Below are 20,544 nucleotides of genomic sequence, written 5' to 3' on the forward strand. Positions count from 1 at the left end.
TTTCAGTCATGGAGATGAAAAGCTCAATACAAGAGAATAAAAAAAGCACAAAGTCAAAATACATTCAATTAAATCTTTCAACCATGAATTCTGGTACAATCAAGGTTAACTGAAGCACCCGTTGAAAGGGATACAGGAAAATTGTCTTTCCTAGAGGCCACTATCACAGCTCCTTAACTTTACTTCTAATGTTCGGCCAAAGAGTTTCTTTGACCTCAGCAGTTTCAACACTGGTCTGACAAAGTTGAACAGATATTAGCTCATGATTCTGCTTCATTCTGAGCTCTTCTAACAAGGACAAAAGTCATAACAGTTTAGAGCACAACCAGGCCAATATCTATATCTCAGCTGATAAGCAGAAGTGTCAAGTAAGGGCTAGACAACGAGTCTTCTTCACACCAAAATGCAGGGCAATAACGATCGAATAACAGCTTCTCTGAACCTGGCCAAACGAACAAGTGGGTATTCTGCAGTACATTACTTCCTGACCTTTTCTACCATCAACAAGGCTCATTAGGCTTATAATGGTTTATCTATCATTCACGTGGAGGGGTGCAGCCTCAGCATCAATTAAAAACTTCAACCTCATCCTTGATCAAGAGGCAACCTAATTGCTAAATTCAATCTTCTGTTGCTACAATATGCAATGCTGAGATGTCCTGCAATGAGGCTCACTTCAGAAACACTGCAATGTCCCAACTTTGAAAACTGGCAAGAACAACATTAACAAGTTATCATTACCTTCCAGTTCTCCTGGTCCCACATACTACCCTGAATTGGATGTGCACTGACATCCTTTCATTAATGTTCGCCAATATTCAGAAATTCTCCATCTAAAACAATTGAAAGAGCTTAATCAATGCAAATTCTTTAGTAGTTCAAGGAGAATTCTTATCACCATCACTTCCTCAGGGTGTAGTGAATGGGTCTTGGCAGTATCACCCAAATCTAGAAGGCATAATTTTAAAAATATTAAATAGAAGAACAGGTCAGTTTTGTAATAGCTACAAGTAGATTATATTTTGGTAATTTTAAACATATATAACCATTTTTGAAAGATTCACTTTTTCATAAACTTAATGAATACTACCAGCATAAATAGATCTTTTGTTGCCTTTTTGAACTGCCAAGTTACATCCAATAAATACTTCAACAATGAGCTGGGCTCAATAATACACTTGTTTTGCCTGTAACAAAGCAACATCATATGTTTTGGCTTTCATCATGGAAGACATCAATATCAAGGGATAGACTTTAGTATCTGGTTAACAAAAATATAAAACACAATAAAAGGGAACATTTTGCTTTTCATGGAGCAGTTTTGACTAAGCTAGATTTTAAATTTGTAAAAGCAAAATTAAGCTTTAAGCTATCCAGTGAAATAATAAAATGACACAATTACATTTTACAGTGGCAGCAGTGAAATACTCTTAACATCTCAAGATTAAGTAGCAGTGCAGTGTTCAGATATTGAATAACTTTTTTTTAGGACAATTTGCCTATATTGTACATCAGTTAATGCTAATCATCCAAGCTTCAGAAAAGGCACTTTAAAGTATTAATTTGCAATTCTACTATACATATACACTAAGTAAACATTAACGTAGACATAAATTTTCATGATATACATATCAAATTAATATGATACATACATCCTAGCATTTAAAAAATATTATTATGGCACATTTTTAAAAAACAAACTATATATCTACTTCTCGAAGTCATAGGTATACTGGTGACTATTTTTAACCCAAGTTCTAAATGCTGATTTAAAATAGATCTTATGAAAACAAAAAAAAGTACTTGATTAAAAACCTCCAAAATGGTGACATATCTGCACGATTTTTATTTGAGTTGACAAACAAAACATTTACATGAAACAAGAGAATGTCAAATCCTCTATAAATGCATTATCAAATGTATCACTGTCCACAAAATAAACCTGCACACCTTTCAGGTTTCTCCAAAAGGAAGAATCGGTTGAAGGTATTTACTCAGATATTTTTTTAAATGCAGATTTCATTAATTACAAAAGATGACAACTGGAAATAGCAGTTTGTAAGATTCCAGTGGAAACTACGTACAGATCAGCAGTTCTATTCAAGACGTGGTTCCTTTTCCTTTAGTTATGGGATTTATACTGCCTTCAGAGCTTTGGCAATGCAGTTGTTTTTTCTAAGTAGCAGCATTGTAAATGCTGGTCAGTGTCTTCTTGGAGAACTTTCCCTGTACCTTTTGTCTTCTTTTCTGTAGTCCTTAGAACGTTCTGAATATCTACTCTCCTGACGATCATGCTTTCCAGATCGCTTATCTACACCATTTTTTGGGCGGTCTTCTTCACTATTTCTTGAGGTTTGGATTTCTTCACGACACTTCTCTCTAGATTTTGACACTTCTCTTCTATGACTGTAATGATCATTGCCATCCTTGCTCCTGGAGCTGTTCCTATCATTTTCAGAACGAGAATGGTTCCTTGCATCATCTTTTCTGTATTCAGCATGTTTATCTGTAAAATCTCTGTTTCGATCATGTTCCTTATCCCTATCACCGCGTTTGCGATCTCGTTCATTCCTTTCCTCCCTATCGTACTTGGCTGAGTCATCTCTTCTCTCTCCAGATTTCCTACGAGTTCTGCCACTACTTCTTTCCTGCTCTTCACTTCCACCCCGATACCTGCTTTCTTGATCTTTTCGAGATCCCTCTCTCTCACGTGGTCTTTTTCTGCTGTCCGTTTTTTCTTCACCTCGTTCACTTTTGTTCTGTACTTTCTTGTTTTTTGAATTTAAATCATCTGAAGAAAAAAAGCATATACTCAAGTCACTATAAATCTGCAGACCTTAAATACTTTCTTCATCAGCAAGCAATGGAATTAGTCTTTAAATACAATTATAGATCATTGGGTTTCCTGAAACAGTAATTGAGGGTCATACAATCCTTACATGTTGCATGACATTAGTTGTACAATCAGTGTGTGTTAGATATTGACATTTCGTATCCAATGGCCTGTCTACATATTCCATCTAACTGCTCATGGTAATTACAATTTCAATTGAAATTGAGTGACAAAAGAAATATCCTGGGTTCCACAAATGCAACATGCAGTAAAGCTTTAAATGAAAAAAAATAGAATCTGCAGTGGCATTGTAATGGCCCACCAAAACCTTAAATATAGATTTTCTTTTACAAAGCTAAAGAAATGGGGATCTCAAGAACGTCGCTCCAAGCAGGATCGAGTAACACTTTTATGCTTAACCACTGCTGTCATTTACAGACTAGAGCCCAGCTACTCAACTATAGGCCCAATGCACCTGACCACGTGTTGGGTTTGGCTCAGGTCAGCGAAAAATCAAGCTGCAAATGTCGAAAACCTAAAACTAAAACAGAAAATGGTGTAAATACTCAGCAGATGTTTCTGACCTGAAACGTTAACTTTGTTATTCTTCCCACAGATGCAGCCTGATATGCTGAGTATTTCCAGCAATTTCAGTTTTGGCTCAGGTCAGACCTCAATATTGAATGGCAGAGTGTGATTCTGGCAAGAAAGTGGAGGGCGAATATTGGTAAGGCTCGGGACACATTTCTTGGCTGTCAGATTCAAGTTTTATTTAGTGCCACAAGCAGGTGGTGACATCCATCTATTTGGGGAGGGGGGCAGTGAAGGAGTTGACCTAAGTAGGACTGCCTTTTTCTTTCATGGATGTCAAATCTGACTCAGATCTCGGCTTCAGCGTGAGTGTGATATGCTGCAAATGACTCCAAATTGGGTTGTGTCTAAAAACAAATGCTATACAAGTGCAGATGTGGATTGGCTGTTGGAGGATACAGTTTAAATTTTATCCCTGAGCAAACCTTTAACATAGATGAAAAGATAAAAAGGAAATTGGACATAGCAAAAGTTGCATGTTCATGAAATGCTTGTGAAGAAGCTGGAGAAGTAAAAAACACCTTTTTACAGAAGAATATTCTGTGACTAGCTTAGTTTCATTCAGACTATGGATATGAACAGCAGTTTTGACAGATTGCCTGCAGTTATTCTGAATTTTTGGACAATCTGTGTGCATGTGTACACAAATTTAATATTACTTCCTTCAAATCCTTGGTGCCTATTTAATCCCAAAACATATCAGCACTTAATGAATTTCCAATCTGTTTTCTTCAATCTTTGTGTCGTCCCTGGAGACGGGAGAGGTTCCGGAAGATTGGAGGGTTGTGAATGTTGTTCCCTTATTCAAGAAGGGGAGTAGGGATAGCCCAGGAAATTATAGACCGGTGAGTCTTACCTCAGTGGTTGGTAAGCTGATGGAGAAGATCCTGAGAGGAAGGATTTATGAACATTTGGAGAGGTATAATATGATTAGGAATAGTCAGCATGGCTTTGTTAAGTACAGGTCCTGCCTTATGAGCCTGACTGAATTTTTTGAGGATGTGACTAAGCACATCGATGAAGGGAGAGCAGTAGATGTAATGTATATGGATTTCAGCAAGGCATTTGATAAGGTACCCCATGCGAGGCTAATGGAGAAGGTGAGGAGACATGGGATCCAAGGGGATATTGCAGTGTGGATCCAGAACTGGCTGGCCCACAGAAGGCAAAGAGTGGTTGTTGAAGGGTCGTATTCTGAGTGGAGGTCGGTGACCAGTGGTGTACCTCAGGGATCTGTACTGGGACCCTTACTCTTTGTGATTTTTATAAATGACCTAGATGAGGAAGTGGAGGGGTGGGTTAGTAAGTTTGCAGATGACACGAAGGTTGAGGGTGTTGTGGATAGTCTGGAGGGCTGTCAGAGGTTACAGAGGGACATAAATAGGATGCAGAGTTGGGCTGAGAAGTGGCAGATGCAGTTCAACCCAGATAAGTGTGAAGTGGTTCATTTTGGTAGGTCAAATATGTTGGTGGAATATAGTCTTAATAGTAGGACTCTTGGCAGTGTGGAGGATCAGAGGGATCTTGGGGTCTGAGTCCATAGGACACTCAAAGTGGCAGCGTAGGTTGACTCCGTGGTTAAGAAGGCATAAGGCGTATTGTCCTTCATCAATTGGGGAATTGAATTTAGGAGCCGTGAGGTATTGTTGCAGCTATATAGGTCCCTGGTCAGACCCCACTTGGAGTATTGTGCTCAGTTCTGGTCGCCTCACTACAGGAAAGATGTGGAAGCCATAGAGAGGGTGCAGAAGAGATTTACAAGGATGCTGCCTGGAATGCGGAGCATGCCTTATGAAAGCAGGTTGAGGGAACTCAGCCTTTTCTCCTTGGAGAGACGGAGGATGAGGGGGGACCTGATTGAGGTGTATGAGATGATGAGAGGTATTGATAGGGTAGATAGTCAGAGGCTTTTCCCCAGGGCTGAATTGGTAGCCACAAGAGGACATAGGTTTAAGGTGCTGGGGAGTAGATATAGAAGAGATATCAGGGGTAAGTTTTTTACTCAGAGAGTGGTGAGTGCGTGGAATGGGCTGCTGGAAACGGTGGTGGAGGCGGATACGATAGGGTCTTTCAAGAGACTGATAGGTATATGGAGCTGAGTAAAATAGAGGGCTATGGGTAAGCCTAGTAATTTCTAGGGTAGGGACATGTTCGGCACAGCTTTGTGGGCTGAAGTGCCTGAATTGTGCTGTAATTGTTCGATGTTCTATGTTCTAATTTCAATAATATCAAAAGTGGATCTGTTGAGAATAATGCCACAGCTCTTGGGGAGTATTGACATATTTGTTACACTTCATCATCTTTCTGTTAAATTCTTAATATTACACATACGAAACACTGAATATAAAATAAGACATATCTGAAAAGAAATTTAGCTGTCTTCATAGTAAATCAAAATTACCCTTAATTGTTGAGACAATTCAAAAAAAAGCTGAGAAGTAAGATTATTGCTATGATTTGGCATTTTAAAAATAAACATAGCAAGGAAGACTACTCAGCTTCACAGATGACAAATTAGTGGAACTGCTAGGCCTGCTTTTCAGGTTTTTCCCAAACAGTTCTACAGATCTCCAGATGTCCATGTAACAGCTGTCTGACCCTCAGCTGGTGACTCATTTTGAGTTTTTCCTATTTTGCTAGATTAGTTTTTCAAGCTTATTTTTGGGAGTTGGAGGTTGTTGGCAAGACCCTTCTTAAATGTCCTCAGAAGGTAGCGATGTGCCACTCTCCTGAACCACTGGTGAAGGTACTCCAACAATGCTATTGGATAGGGACTTCCACAACTTAAAACCAGTAACAAAGAAATGGTGATATATTTCCAAGTCAGCAACATGGTGGTATTCTCATGTGCTCCAGTCCTTATCCTTAGTGGTAGAGGTTGCTGTGTTGGAACTAGCCTGGGTAAGTAAATGCAATACTTTTGGTGGATAGTACATATTGCAGCCACAGTGCAACTGGTGGTAGGAAATGTGAATTTTTGAAAGGATATTTCATTGCAACATTCAAAAGGCAGACTGGATGATTCTCTGGCTTTTGGTAAGGGAAGGGGGCAGATAAAGTGAGAGAGCAAGAATATGCTTTTTGGACAAAGAATAAGCCATAATCATATTGGAAGGTGGAGCAGGCTCGAAGGGCTAAAGAGCCAACTCCAGCTATTAATATTCTATGTTTTTATCTGTTTATGTTTTATGATCATGGATTAGCTACCAATCAAGTGGGATGCTGTACCCTGGATATTATCAAGCTTATGAATGTTTTTTGAGCCGCACTCATCCAGGCAAGTTGTACGTATTCCATCATGCTCCCAATTTATGCAGAGAACGTGGTGGAAAAGCTTCAGGACATTGAAATGAGTCACTTGCCATAGGACACCCAGCCTTTTCTCCCCTTTAAAATTTTTGGGACGTTAAACTAAAGTTCTTTGTCAATCATAACAATGCAAATAAAAGCACTTCACTTCAGATGACATTCACTCATTCTATATATTTAGATCACTAACCTAAATTACATTCATGTAGGTTCAGAAAAAGTTAAAATGTGGATTATTTTTTGCTAATTACGCCTTTAATGTCTTTTGTACTAATTGTGCATTATAAATAAAAGATGGAACACTACACTTCATATACATTAACAACATCCCAAAAGCTTATGAAAAATGGTTAATGTTGTTAATGATTCTTGTTAACTGGAAAAAAATGAAAACCATTTAATGTCTTTTCAGTTTTTAGGCTAATAAACAGGCTTAAATTGAAAAATTGTTAGTTCAAACAAGGCTAATGTTGTATATGCTTGTCATCTGTATTTTAGCATTCTAGTCTCAAGTGAGAATTTGGGAGATCTTCAATGCACTACTGAAAGTGAAAAACCAGCTTACTGTTGGGCAAATAATCACAGATCAACATCTGAATAGCAACAGCATCAATAAATAAAAAGTTGAACAAAACCATGAGAGAGTTTAACCAGCAAGATGAACACAACTCTGGAACAGCAACATCTGCCAAAGAAAAATAATGCCCCAATACATTGATCTCAATCAGAATTCTAGTACGGGCAGTAAATTCGTATTTATTCCTTTACAAAAAGGAGGGTTTAATCAACTGACTTCACTTTTCTGGATTAGAGCAATCCGGATGGACTATAAAATGTTGGGCTCGCCAGTGATACGAAGACACAAGGGATTCTGCAGATGCTGAAATCTGGAAATAAACAATGTTTCGGGTCGAGACCCTCCACCAGTCCTGATGAAGGGTCTCGACCCGAAAGGCCAACTGTTTATTTCCCTCCATAGATATTGCCTGACTGCGGAGTTCCTCCAGCATTTTGTGTGTGGGGCTTGCCAGTGATGCCCAGATCTGCAAAATGAACATGTTTAATGAAAAAAATAGTCATGCTCTCTTTCTCTACCAACTACTGGTACTCACTGCTGGCGTTCAAATTAATTGAATCCATTTGAGTAATACATCAGAACTCAGTAGGTGGACATGGAAACCTACCTCATCAGACAGTTATGTGGTTAAGAGGCCTTCTGAAAATCTTATCATTCAATGGAAATTGAAAAGCCTGGATAGAGGGGACATGGAGAGGATGTTTCCAGTAGTGGGAGAGTCTAGGACCAGAGCGCATAGTTCAGAATAGAAGGGCGTCTCTTTAGAACAGAGATGAGGAGGAATTTCTTTCACCAGAGGGTGGTGAGTCTGTGAAATTCATTGCCACAGGTGGCTGTGGAGGCCAAGTCATTGGGTATATATAAAGCTGAGGTTGATAGGTTCTTGATTAGTAAGGGTGATAAAGGTTACAGGGAAAAGGCAGGAGAATGGGTTGAGAGGGGAAAATAAATCAGTCACAATCAAATGGCTGAGCAGACTCAATAGGCCAAATGGCCTAATTCTGCTCCTGTGCCTTATGGAAACTCATGTTCATGCAGCAATTTTCATATAATTTTTTTGATCAGTTTAAAGGATTTTAAATGTGCCTTCACAAAATACTTCCCATAACATTTTAACTTCACAACTAAGGCTTACACATTCACATTTTGTTTTTTGTCCACAAAATATATCACACCTCAATTTAACAGTAAATTGAAATCTATTCAACATTATAGAGACCCAGTTATCTCACTTACATTGTTACTTCTGAATCACAGCCCCAGCATTTGCAAAAACTGATTATGACAAAATAGAATGGAAGAAATTGAATTTTCATTTTGTAAAATATCAATCTTTTATCAAAGTTGCATTTTACTATGAGAGTAGAGAAAAAGAAGCTAAAATGAGAAACACTATCATTATGGAAGCCAGAAATCAGGAACTTCCCCAGACTTTTCTCATACCTTATAGAAATAAATTCCACAACAAAAGTAGCAGAGGCCAGAGAATAAGTAGCGAAAGGATTTATTTCAGTTTTTACTTTTAAGCATGTAAATATGCTTAAGTATGGAGCAGGGATCCAAAGCTGACCATGAAGAACATACCTGAATCACTGCTACTGCTGGAGGATGAGCTACTGCTAGATGATCCTGAACTGCTATCGCTATCACTGCTGCTACTGCTACTTCCAGATTCTGAATCAGAAGAAGAATCTGAATCAGAGTCAGAAGAGGAAGAGGATGAAGAAGAAGAATCTGATGATTCAACATCTTGTCGCTGTGTCATTATGATTTTTGGAGCATTTTTCAAATGTTCTCGTAATTCATCTCTGTATTGGAAAGAAGTAACTAATATTATTGGAAGCAGAAGGCAAAATAGATTGTGTGAAGAAACCAAAAAAAAAGAAATGTATACATACGTCAGTCCTCCAAGACCAATAGAGGTAAAGAAATTGATTGCAAATCGAGTATTTCGTGGATTATCCCTAGGAAAGAGACCTTCAAAGAAAGGCTGCAGTGTTCTGAAATAAAAACAAGCGAAAAACTGCTTAAAAAAATCAATGCCATATTTCATAGAAATAGAAACTTTAATACAAGGTCAAATTATTTTGGTCACATGTATTATACCAAGACTATTACACCACTACTTCCAAAGACTTTGCCAATCTTCCAATACTGAAAATACCCATGTATGTACATGCATTTCTATTTGATAGCAATATTATATGAATTCAACCCAGGCCATTCCAACCTACTTTTTTGGTCGAGAGCATGCAAGTAAGCACTTATTTTATTGTATAGTTAAGTAAGCTATTGCAATAAAAATCATTAAAAAAATCCACTGAGCAAAATACTGTTACTATTTCTATCCCTAAACATTTTCAGTACAAATTTATAAACTATCACACATTCTTTTAGTCATTAGCAAGTGCAGCAGTTAAGTACGTGCAAATATTTTCACTTGATCAAAAATTAAACTTAGGCACCGAGATACATTTCAAGAGCATGGAAATCTAAATTACTGGGTCTCTTAGATCATCTTCTTGACAACAAATCAGCAATGTTAAAACATATCTGAACTGATAATAACTGAAAACAAATGCAAGTTGGAGCACTCAGTCTATTGGTTTGCTTTGGAAATTTTATTCAGGACAGAACTCATACAAAATATACTATTATGGAGCACAGTTGACACTTACATATCCTGTAGCCTTTGATTTAGTTTGGGAAGTCCCATATATTCACAAAGCTCTTGAAAAAGGATCTTTACAAAGATTCTGCTGGAAGATGTTGTTGTTTCTTCACTTAAATGGATACATTCGAGAACCTATGGGTATGCAGACAAGCAGAAATTAAGTTTGTTGTTTAATTAGCGACTTAAAAAATCTTATATTTCATTCTTTAGCAATATTTTAAGTATTTCAAAGATACTAAATACCTTAAAATGACAGATTTATATAACTTGAGCATTGAATGTCTGTTGCTGACAGTAGTTGAAAGATTTAGGACCGAGAGCAATAAACAGTTTATGAAATTCTATATTGGAATTAGTAATTCAAGCACAGACAATGCCAATGTTTAGGTGCTTACCATACAGCATGATAAAAGGGAAATAAAGGAAGATGCGTAAGGAAATAATAACGCATTGCTAGGAAGTAAAAAAATGAACTGACTGATTTGCTGCAGAGCAAACTGTTTTTGACAATTTTGAGATATAAAATCCCAATTTTGAGATATAAAAGTTTTGATGTTAGTCAACCTGAAACATTTATTGGTCCAAAAGATATACAATTTCAGAAAAAAAAATCCTGAAAGAAAACACAAATAAATGGGAGTATTATCACTGGCTATGACTTACACTCCAAGGAATTGAATCTGTGTACAGGAGGTGCGCAAACATCTTGGCCACATTGCGCAGTTTGTTTGTTTCTAAACGATGTATAGTTTCATACTGTTCTTTGTAGATTCCTTCAAAAGCTTCCATATAGTCCTTCTTCAACATGCAAAAGCGCTGCAATAATATTGAAATAGAAAGTCAATGAACTATACAATAATCCATTCATCAAAATAAATGTTCTGCAGTTTATATTCGGAGAGAGCTATTTAAAACCATTAAAACTTATGGACTGAAAGATATCACAATACAAAATAATTTTAATAGCAGTCTTATACGTTTTCAATTCTTAACATATCCGCCAAAACACAACAGAATATTTACAATGAACGACTCACCCCAGCCAAAAGACCAAAAAATTTCTCATATGTTCTTTGTTGTGCACAGCAATCTAGAATCATGTTGCATAGTTCTTTCTGTGGAGAGAAAGACAGGTTCCAAGTTTTAAAACAAAATTAAGTTGGCCATGCAAACAAAATAGGGAGAACAAGAGTATAAGAAGCATTGCAGAGGAAAGCCTTTATTGCGGAAAAATTATGAAGCACAAGCTTGATTTATCATTAGAGTTCAATTCAGGGCATACTTATGCAAAAGGTGTAATCCTGCCATTGAGAGATGTTACACATTAATATGATTGTCCCATTGGGTCATGTGAGTTATAATGAAAACCAACAAATAAAATTCCAATTCGTGAAAATATTTTATATGTTTTAAATCTGCAAATTTACAATGCCTCCAGTTAACTCATCATTGTCATTTGTTTGACCTTATTGTAATGGCAACTCAAATCCAGCAGTTTTCAACTCTTCCCCTTTTAAATTGCAGGCATAAACCACAGTAGAGCTTCAATAATCCATTATCTGCTATCTATTTCCTACACTCCCTTCAAACACACCAAAACCCCATTCCCACATGCCTTTTACTGGGATCCCATTCCTGCACTCCCTTTAAACTCACCTGGTTCACCGTATATTAAACTACTGTACAACATTTCAAAAAGGTCAATTAAAGTGCTTTGGTGTATTAGTAGGAGTAATAGCCAACAGTCTGGAAAATCTGCCAGTCCGGCACCAAAATCCCCAGGAGCTTTTCGCGATTAAATACCTTGTCTCATTGGAAAATAGAAACAGCTATATTGTACTATCATCACTTCCTTTTTAAAAAAAAGCACTCAGTTTGCTGAAATTTAGTAAACTTTATGCAGACAAGCATGGCAGTCAGTTTACATGTTACAAAATCAATGTTAATATAGCACAGAATAATACAAGATTTGTTTAAGACTAATTTCTATTTGGGCATGGTGCTCATCACCATGAGCTGTTGGATTGAAATAGTAAAGTTGTATGAAAACAGATACATTGGCATTCTGACAGTCTTGTAGACAGGTATATTATTTGGTTGGGCTACATAACAGAGATCATAAACTATAAACTTGATTTTGTAGCCAAGTGAGCTGTTCTCTGTCAGGGAGAATTTACAATTGGCCTAATTTGTTCTGGGCCAGGCAGAAAATAGTCAAGTTCCCATGCCAGAAACTCAACAGTAACCTTTCCTCCAGATGATGGGATACGACGTCAGAATCAACTTTGGATGTGATGTCCAGTCAGGCAACAGTTACTAGTTAGAACTCTAAGGAATTTCTATTTAGAACATCAGTAAATTGGTTCATTATTGTCCCAGCCTTTCCTCCCTGGGGTCTCCCTCTCTCCAGGCTCTGCTGTTTCTTCCCCCACCTAATTCTAATTCTGCACCCCACCTTGAACCTCCACCAGCCCAGTCCCAACTCCCCTTATCCCCTCCCCTGATCTCTCCTCCCACTCCCCCTCTTGTTCCCTCCCCTACATCCATCTCCTGTCCTTCACTGTACTCTTCACCCCTGTACCACTCCTGACCCCTCACCCCTTTCCTCTCAGCAGTCCAGCCCCTCTACCCCACCCTTCCTCCTCTAGCCCCCAACTCTAATCCCTGCTGGCTCTTTACCATCCTCCCTGACCTCCCCCTCTCTGAGGCTGAGCAGTCTGTTCTCAGCAAAGGCCTCACCTTCGTACCTCTATGCCCCCACCTCAACGAATTCCGAGCCCGGGACGATGCCGAGCTCTTTTTCCACTGCCTCGGAGCCTTCTTCTTCGGTAAGGCGTCCTCTCCCCCCTCTGATGACCGGTTCTCCCACAACCAGCCCTCTTCTTCCACAGGGACTCCCCCACCAGGCCTGTTACCTTCCCTGGACCTATTCATAGTCAACTGTCGGCACGACATCAGCTGTCTTGACTTTTCTGCTCCCTTCACCCACTCCAACCTGACCCCTTCTGAACACTCTGCTCTCCACTCCCTCCACACCAACCCCGACATTGTCATCAAACCAGCCGACAAAGGTGGTGCCATGGTCAGCTGGCATACTGACCTCTAGCTTGCAGAGGCCAGACGCCAACTCTCGGATACTTCCTCCTACCTACCCCTGAACCACGACCCCACTGAAGACCACCATGACATTATCTCCCACACCATCTCTAACTTCATCACCTCGGGAGATCTCCCCCTCCCCCAAGCTACCAACATGATAGTCCTGCAACCTAGGACTGAACGCTTCGATCTTCTCCCCAAAATCCTCAAGAAGGACTGTCCCGACAGACCTATTGTCTCCACATATTCTTGCCCCGCAGAGCTCGTATCCTCGTACCTGGACACTGATGTCCCCCCCCCACCGATCCAAACCCTTCCCACCTACGTCCATGACACATCACACGCTTTCAAACTCTTTCACAGCTTCCAGTTCTCTGGCACGCACAACCTCATCTTCACCATGGACATCCAGTGTCTATATACATCCATTCCCCATCATGACAGCCTCACCACCCTCTGCTTCTTTCTTGACCAGAGGCAGAACCAGTCCCCTTCCACTAACACTCTCCTCTGCCTGGCTGAACTTGTCCTCACCCTAAACAACTTCACTTTCAATTCCTCTCACTTTCTACAGACCAAGGGCATAGCCATGGGCACTTGCATGGGCCCCTGCTATGCCTGTCTCTTTGCTGGCTATGTTGAACAGTCTCTGTTCAAAACCTACTCCGGCCCCATTCCTCAACTCTTTCTCCGCTATATCGACAACTGCATTGGTACCACCTCTAGCACCCATGCGGAACTCAACAGTTTCATAAATTTTGCCACTAATTTTCACCCTGCTCTCCAATTCACTTGGACCATCTCTGACATCTCTCTTTCCTTCCTCGATCTTTCCATCTCCATCTCAGGAGATTCCTTATCCACCGACATCTACAAACCCACTGATGCCCACAGCTACCTCCATCACAGCTCCTCCTAGCCTGTCTCTTTCAAGGACGTTATCCCTTTTCTTCAATTTCTCCCCCTCCACTCCCATGATGAGGCTTTCCACTGTGTCCAACTTCTAACCATGGCTTCCCCCCTACTGTGGTCGAGAGAGCTTGCACCCACATCTTTGCCATTTCCCGCATCTCTGCTCTCACCCCCACCCCTCCCAGACCAACAGGGATAGGGCCCCCTTGGCCTCACATTTCATCCTACTAGCCTACGTATCTAGCACATCATTCCCTGCTACTTCTGCCACCTCCAACGGGATCCCTCCACCAAGCATATCTTCCCCTCCCCACTCCTTTCTGCCTTTCTGCAGGGACCACTCTCTCCGCGACTTCCTAGTTCACTCCTTCACCTCCACCTCCCCCCCCCCCCCCCCCCCCCCACGCACTCAGGGAACTTTCTACTGCCCCTACATCACTTCCATCCAGGGACCCAAACAGTCGTTTCAGGTGAGACAGATTTACCTGCACCTCCCTGAATATCATCTACTTCATTCGGTGCTCCAAGTGTGGCCTCCTTGACATTGGCGAGATCAAATGCAGACTAAATGACTGTTTCGCAGAACACCTATGCTCCGTTCGTAACCATGATCTGTATCTCCCTGTTGCCAGTCACTTCAACTCCCCCTCCCACACTATCAATGATATGTCAGTCCTCGGCCTCCTCCACTGCCAGAATTCCAAGTGCAAACTGGAGGAACAGCACCTTATTTTCTGTCTTGGAACCTTGCAGCCTAACGGCATGAACATTGAATTCTCCCACTTTAAATAACCCCCACCCCCTCCACACCCACCATGCCTCTTCTGTTCTTCCTTTCTGAGCCTCTCTCTTTTTTCTAGCCCCACCCCTTTTTCCTCCTTACCTTTAACCTATCCCCCCGTGGATCTGCTCTCCCCTCCTCCCCCCGCACCTGCCTATCACTATCTCTTACCTGCATCTACCTATCACCACATTGTGCCCACCCCGCCTCCCCTCTTTTGTCCACCTGTCACTGCTCTGCTTTTCCCTCCTATATATTGGGCTTCCCCTTTTCTTATCTTCAGTCCTGAAGAAGGGTCCTGACCAAAAACGTTGACCGCCTGCTTTTCTCCATGGATGCTGCCTGGCCTGCTGAGTTCCTCCAGCTTCATAGTGTTTTCCATCTAGATTCCAGCATCTGCAGTCCTTTGTTTCTCTAATTTACTACCTCATTGCATGTTCTCCAATTGCTTTTAATAATCTCTTTCCATGCTTTTTTTCCTTTCTCTCCTTACCTTTGACCCATCCCCCAGTGGATCTGCTCTCCCCTCCTCCCCCACACCTGCCTATCACTATCTCTTACCTGCATCTACCTATCATGACCTTGTGCCCACCCCACCTCCCCTCTTTTGTCCACCTATCACTGCTCTGCTTTTCCCTCCTATGTATTGGACTTCCCCTTTTCCTATCTTCAGTCCTGAAGAAGGGTCCTGACCCGAATCGTTGACCGCCTGCTTTTCTCCACGGATGCTGCCTGGCCTGCAGAGTTCCTGCAGCATCATAGTGTTTTTCATCTAGATTCCAGCATCTGCAGTCCTTTATTTCTCTATTATTGTCACATGTACTGAGGGACAGTGAAAAACTTAGTTTTGCATGCCATCCATACAGATCATTTTGTATGCAGAATGAAGTGTTACAGATTACAGAGAAAGTGCAGTGCAGGCTGACAATCAAGGTGCAAGGCCATAACAAGGTTGATGGTGAGATCATGAATAATACAGCACAGGAAAAGGCCCTTCGGTCCATGACATTGTACCGAACTAATTAAAACAAGTAATTACATGACCAACTAAACTAGTCTCTTCTGCCCAGATAAGGTCCATAGCCCTACATATTCATGTACACCTATTTTAGAGCCTCTTAAACACCTCTATTGTATTTGCCTCCACTACCACCCCTGGCAGCACATTTCAGGCACCCACCAATGTATGTTTAAAAAAACTTGCCTGGCTCATTTCCTTTGAGCTTACCCCTTCTCACCTTAAATGCATGCTCTCTGGTATTAGACATTTCAACCCTGGGAAAAGATATCGGCTGTCTATTCTATCTATGCCCCTCATAATCATATAAACTTCTATCAGGTCTCCCCTCAGCCTCTGCTGCTCCAGAGAAAACAGCCCAAGTTTGTCCAACCTCTCCTCATGGCAAATGCCCTTTAACCCAGGCAGCATCCTGGTAAACCTCTTCTCCAAAGCCTCCACATCCTTCCTATAATGGGGCGACCAGAAGTGAATACAATACTCCAGATGCCACCTAATCAGAGTTTTATAAAGCTGCAGCATAGTTTCCTGACTCTTGAACTCAATGCCTTGACTAATAAAAGGCAAGCATGCCATATGCCTTCTTTACCACCCTATCAGCTTATGCAGCCACTTTCAGGAGGCTATGGACTTGGGGCCCAAGATCCCTGAGAGCAAGTAATCTTGCATCAGCAAGATTACTGATGGCTTCCAGTTGCCACAGTTACTATATATAAATCTGTCCATTTTTTTCTTACCATCCCTTTCAGATATTAGTAACTAAACTGTTTTAATCAAGGCAGGTATTTCTCTTCTATCATAATTCAACTCAATTTATCTGAAAGATCTCTAATTAGAATGATAAAAATTACTAGTCCTCTTTATATTATAATGCAAAGAAAATGTTAAGTGCAAGTCCCAAAATGGCCTGAAAAAAAACATTTAGAATGGAAGAAGTGAAATAAGAGCAATGAAGACAAAATTTTCAGCTAAAGCAAAAAAGAACATCAGCACAAAAAGATTTGAACAAATGGGATCCATTAACATTTGCAAGAGACTACATGAAGCCAACATATCTTTTAAAGCAAAATCATTTCAAAGAATCATAGAATGGTTGTAGCACAGCATGATGCGCTTCGGCATGTTGAGTCTGTACCAGCGTGTCCAATTCCCCCTCAACCAACTCTCCCCATTGCCCTGCAAATTCTTTCCTCCTTATATTAAGCAAAGAATTAAGCATCTTGAAAAATTCTCTGAGCAGATGCCTACACACTCAAAAGGCAAAACATAGGTCATCAGAAACTGTTTGCCAAAACTCAGTTACTGGATGCTGAAACAGAAGGCTCTGTAGCACCACTCAGTGGTTATTATTACACTTAATTGTTGACAATTCTGTTTTAAGAATTTCCATTGGAATAAAAACACCAGACTAAATACTGACAAAAAATACATCTTAACAAGTAGGAACAACTGTGGTTTCAATATATTGCACCGTATTTAGAAATTAAGCTTAAACAATTACAGTATGTTTTTTTTGGGGTAAGTATTCAGCACCTGAACATTCAACCGTTCTCCCTTGAAACAACTGTTCCAAGTTGCTTTAATTCTTGTTAAATGCTCAATGCATTATTGACAGTTTGGCCTTGTCTGGTTTCTAATTCACTGGAATTACACATATTATAATTTCAAATCAGTTTCATTCCAATGTGAAAAAAAATTCCAGTTCATTTTGAATATTATTTCTATTAGCGCCTTTTAACAATTTGGACATTTCCTTCTGCAGCAGTAGTTTTGGTCATTGTTTTAATAATGATCTGGAATGTCTTGCTGAATATGCAGTTCGTGACTATTTCCATTTACTATAAGCTAGAAGCTGAAAGGAAATGCTTTTGTTATGAAAAATAATCTGCGCAATATTTGTAGGTTTCAATATTGCTCTACTTAAGAGAGCTCCCGTATCCCACACACACCAAACAATAAGTTTATAGCAGCTGCGGTAATCTCTAACCAACCTTTTGGAAACTCGCGAGTGATCTTGGATTTTCTACCATTTAAAGTTTCAAAGAATGCTCTTGGAAGTGTATCCTCTTAAAAAAAAATTGCCACATGAGGAACTCAATGAATGAACTGTAACTTGATACTTCATAGTCTTGTGCATTGGTGAGTTCTCCTGGCAAGACTTGTCTCAGCAGAAGTGCAAGATTACTAAGGTTTTATTTTCTAGACTAAATGTATAGTTTGTCATAATCACTATGTAAACAATATATGGCAGTCATGAGAAAAATGAGCCTACAATTCTGAAAGGCTCACTACCTGCCTTATTTAATGTGGTACTTGGACAAGGGGGCAAGAATCATTATTTCAAATTTAAGAATTTGTCAAGTATTCAAACTTCATTCTGCTAAATTCAGGCACTTCAATCTTTGTTGAAAAAAATGTGCATCCATCACAAATATGATTTATGAAGCCCATATTGAAAGGAAAGGATCCCTTAAATCTACTGACTGCCAACATGAACACCTAAAGCTGCAAACACACAAAGAAGCAACGTCTTCTTTAGATAACTACTTTATATGTTTATAAAGTTGAAATAAGAACATGTGAATCTGTTCACATTGCATGAATAAATGTCTACAAAAATCTGTACATATGAAGTAACATGATGGCATATTTTGTTTTAGCAGCACATTGTTCAGGGTGTAAATATTCAATTATCAGATTCCATGTCCTATTTGTCAGCTTATCAGTTTTTTTGCAGCAAAGTTAACTCAAGACATGATAATTCAGCAAGACATCCAAACTGCATTCTAAACAAAGTAATAAACAACTAGTATAAAACAATTTTTAAATATAAATAAAATGCTGCTGAAATAAATGCTTCAAATACACAATAAAAAATCTTGAATACAAAGATTATGTGTGGTATTTTTCTATATTCTTCAAACAATGTTTTACAAATAATGGGTACATTTGCCTCTGCCTATTTTTTTTTAACATTTGGCTAGTAAAAGGATTTGAGTTTTAAAACACTTATGTTCTTTTTAATAAAGTTTGTCTTGAAGAATTTATTTCTTCAAATATAAATTTGTTTTCAACAGATGTTCAGGTATTCATGTTTACTTGTGAAGAATGCTAAATGTCACATGGAGTTAGTGACTAATTAATTAATTAATTGGAAAAGACAATTTCTAAAGATACCATAACATAGCCTTCACAAGTTCTCCTTTTCAAAGATCATATTTGCACAGTCAATGCAAATACAGCATGAGATAGTCTAAGAATGCGGTCGTGGCATCAGGATAAATGGTCAGCAATTTAGCACTTAGGGTGAGGAAAAAAGTTCTTCACTCGAGAGCTGTAAATCTTTGAAACTTTCTGTGAAGAGATGTGATCGACAGTTGTGATGCTCAAGACTGACAAATTCCTGACGTGGGAATGATGGGATTTTGACATAGTGCAAGGAAGTATTCTTGAAGTAGATGGTCAGACATGATCTCATCGAATACCAGATGAGGATGAGATCATGTCCTTTCACCTACTCCTGTTTTTCTCTTTTTAAAAAAGATATTAAGAAAATCAGTGAAGCCCAATAGGGTGATAAAATAAAGATCTTTTAAATTGTCAACAGTAACTTATTTGCTTCTCATTCTTTGAAATTTCAATCCAAGGATCAAAGGAATTCTACTCTCTAAGACTGGGGAAGCTAAGACTGGAGATCAAAATCTTCTTTGTGAGATTTCACCCAATATATATTCAATCTTAATATGTGGGCTGCCAGTTAAAATCTTTAATCGTAACAGCATTAACAGCTGGGACTTCCTTGAACAGATTAGATGAATGGAGGGTGAAAGAAAACAAAGCATTACATACCATCAGTAGTCAGAAAGCAATGCAGGTTGTGTATTTGGATTTTAACAAAGCATTTCATAATGGGCTATTTAAAAGGTTATTATACAGGCAAGGACTTGTCAACTGCTGAAGAAGCTGATTTCTCTCTTGCATTCTTCTGTTAGCAGGTTTGCACCTTCTTCAGTTAAGGAAAATCAATTTCATTAGTTGACATACATATTGAAACAATTAAAAATACTAGTTAAATTAGACCTTTGCAGTAACGGCACAAAAATTATCACATTGACCACATTTATAGGTCTGTAGCTCAGAGCAACGGGGGGCACGTGAAATGCATAAATGCGTAACTGCTTTCATTTAGTCAAAGTTCAAGTTGCTCATAATAGGCAATATTATTTCTATTTCCAATTCTCCCATCTACCAGCGAGGTACTCTCTCTTATAAACCATTTGACCAAACATTTTCTTTCATCTTATCAGTAATTATCAAATACAAATTGAATTTATTTAGGCTTCCAAGGTCAGACCACCAAAGCTTGGATATATAAGCAAGTTTGACACCAAGTTCAATCGAAATAGACGCTTGTTATTGGAACAGCAATAGATCAGATACAATCTAAAAAGATAGCAAGTGATAAGTGCCTTGTACTGTACAGACACGATGAGGTAATTGGGTTCCTCCTGTCCCATAAATGTTCAATGATTCTACAAAATAAAGCTCAGTTTCAGAAGCAATACAATTATCTCCTCGAGTCTGAACCCATTTCTCACAAAACCGATCACTTCACAAAACCAATCACCGGTTGCCATTCTGTATCATTCTCATCAACGACTTCCCCCATGGTCTCACTTTACACTGAGGAACAAATCAAATCCTACCCATCCAGAATCCTCCCATTTTCCCTTTGGTTCTGTATAGTGTG

At 39.3% G+C, this 20,544-nt stretch overlaps 1 protein-coding gene across 1 annotated transcript in view; it reads right to left on the bottom strand.

Annotated features, from left to right (window-relative positions):
* Window positions 1-989: 989 nt before the first annotated feature.
* Window positions 990-20,544, bottom strand: part of cwc22 (CWC22 spliceosome associated protein homolog) — a 74,505-nt gene continuing 54,950 nt past the window's right edge. Inside the window, exons 16-21 of the mRNA XM_052016381.1 lie at window positions 11,022-11,099; window positions 10,648-10,800; window positions 9,989-10,116; window positions 9,209-9,310; window positions 8,895-9,118; window positions 990-2,791 (exon numbers count right to left, since the gene is read on the bottom strand). Coding sequence (XP_051872341.1) covers window positions 2,202-2,791; window positions 8,895-9,118; window positions 9,209-9,310; window positions 9,989-10,116; window positions 10,648-10,800; window positions 11,022-11,099 — 1,275 coding nt within the window. The 3' untranslated portion in view covers window positions 990-2,201. The remainder of the gene's footprint in view (window positions 2,792-8,894; window positions 9,119-9,208; window positions 9,311-9,988; window positions 10,117-10,647; window positions 10,801-11,021; window positions 11,100-20,544) is intronic.

The sequence above is a fragment of the Pristis pectinata genome, chromosome 1, assembly GCF_009764475.1.
Source record: "Pristis pectinata isolate sPriPec2 chromosome 1, sPriPec2.1.pri, whole genome shotgun sequence".
Taxonomy (NCBI): Eukaryota; Metazoa; Chordata; class Chondrichthyes; order Rhinopristiformes; family Pristidae; genus Pristis; species Pristis pectinata.